Source organism: Oryx dammah, unplaced genomic scaffold (genome assembly GCF_014754425.2).
Source record: "Oryx dammah isolate SB20612 unplaced genomic scaffold, SCBI_Odam_1.1 HiC_scaffold_4, whole genome shotgun sequence".
Lineage (NCBI taxonomy): Eukaryota > Metazoa > Chordata > Mammalia > Artiodactyla > Bovidae > Oryx > Oryx dammah.
Window position 1 is genome coordinate 27,604,799 of NW_024070188.1, and position 1,476 is coordinate 27,606,274.

General features: G+C 29.6%; 1 protein-coding gene across 3 annotated transcripts in view; it reads left to right on the forward strand.

The window, feature by feature from the left end:
• WASF1 (WASP family member 1) overlaps window positions 1–1,120 on the forward strand; it is a 66,652-nt gene extending 65,532 nt beyond the window's left edge. For all 3 annotated transcript variants that reach the window (XM_040238509.1, XM_040238510.1, XM_040238511.1), the window contains exon 9: window positions 257–1,120. In XM_040238509.1, the coding sequence (XP_040094443.1) occupies window positions 257–414 (158 nt within the window). In that variant the 3' untranslated portion in view covers window positions 415–1,120. The remainder of the gene's footprint in view (window positions 1–256) is intronic.
• Window positions 1,121–1,476: the final 356 nt, after the last annotated feature.

Below are 1,476 nucleotides of genomic sequence, written 5' to 3' on the forward strand. Positions count from 1 at the left end.
TGGTAAGTTTCATCAAATACTATCACAGATAATAACATAATAAAAAAATTAATGTTTCTCTAAATACGATTCCTTCAGATTGTTTTTAATAGATCGTGCTTTTTACTTTCCTGTTAGTATTTATTATGTGTACATGATTTTATTACACTAATAATGTCTAACATAATATCTAGTGATAATAATAATATCTAATATATCTAATAATAATATATAGTGTTTTGGTGTTTACAATGAATGTTTGGATTTACTCTGTCAGGTATTCAGCTACGAAAAGTCGAAGAGCAGCGTGAACAGGAAGCTAAACATGAACGCATTGAAAATGATGTTGCCACCATCCTGTCCCGTCGTATTGCTGTGGAATACAGTGATTCAGAAGATGATTCAGAGTTTGATGAAGTAGATTGGTTGGAGTAAGAAAAATGCATTGATAAATATTACAAAACTGAATGCAAATGTCCTTTGTGGTGCTTGTTCTTTGAAAATGTTTGGTCATTCCAGTGTTTTGCTTTCTTTTCCTTAAGGTAAATAACCCTTTTCCTCCATAATTTTTTGATTTTTAAGAAAAATATTAGCACACATTTCAAACTAAATGTTTTACAGTGGCTTATCTTTTTTATTTTTCCCTGAAAAGACATCATTTGGTCAAATAAACCACTAAGTATTAAGCATGGACAGCTGTTGTTAGAGTAGCAGATTCAGTTTTTTGATATATCTTAATTGTGCACTTTGTGAATTTTAATTTAAAGAAAGCAACTGAGATTAAAAATCTTGCGGGCAGCTGTATCTATTAATGAGCCTTATCCCATTTCCTGGTGTTTTAAAAGAAGAAACACTGCCTTGATTATATGAATACACTCAGAAAGTACATTTAGCTTGTAGTATTGAATTCTCTTAAAGGAATGCTTGAATTTTTTTAATTATTGTTTCATTGTTTTAAAATACTTGCCTTATTTGAATGTTTAGCAGTATCCCCTTCCTACTTATATATTGTGTGATACAATTTTGCTTGCTGATAAGAGTTTAAAAAATTTCCATGTGAAATACACTGACATAAACCATGTAACTTACATAACTGTTAAGAATAACAGTCTGATTTAATAAATGGTTCATTTTAAAGGTTCATGGTGGTTTCCTCTTTGAATAAAACTTTCTGATAGTTTATCAAATAATATAAGCTCTAAACAGTCAATGGAAAATTTAAAAGCTACTTATGCTGTATAATTTCCTTAAGGTAGCTTTTATGTCATTTTTCCTAAAGCCAAAAAATCAATATTTTTCAACTCCTTATGCTCATAAATTAAACTCTCAACTTGCTCTTTAATTTTAGCACATCTTGACTTCAGTTCAACAGCATTCTTGAAATTACACTTTGCAATGATAAAATTAGTTGTTAATATTTACACAGTCCAGATTCAGGGATGGAGGAGAAATAGCATCCATATCGGATTATTTAGTATGAAGAAAAGACTAAATGAT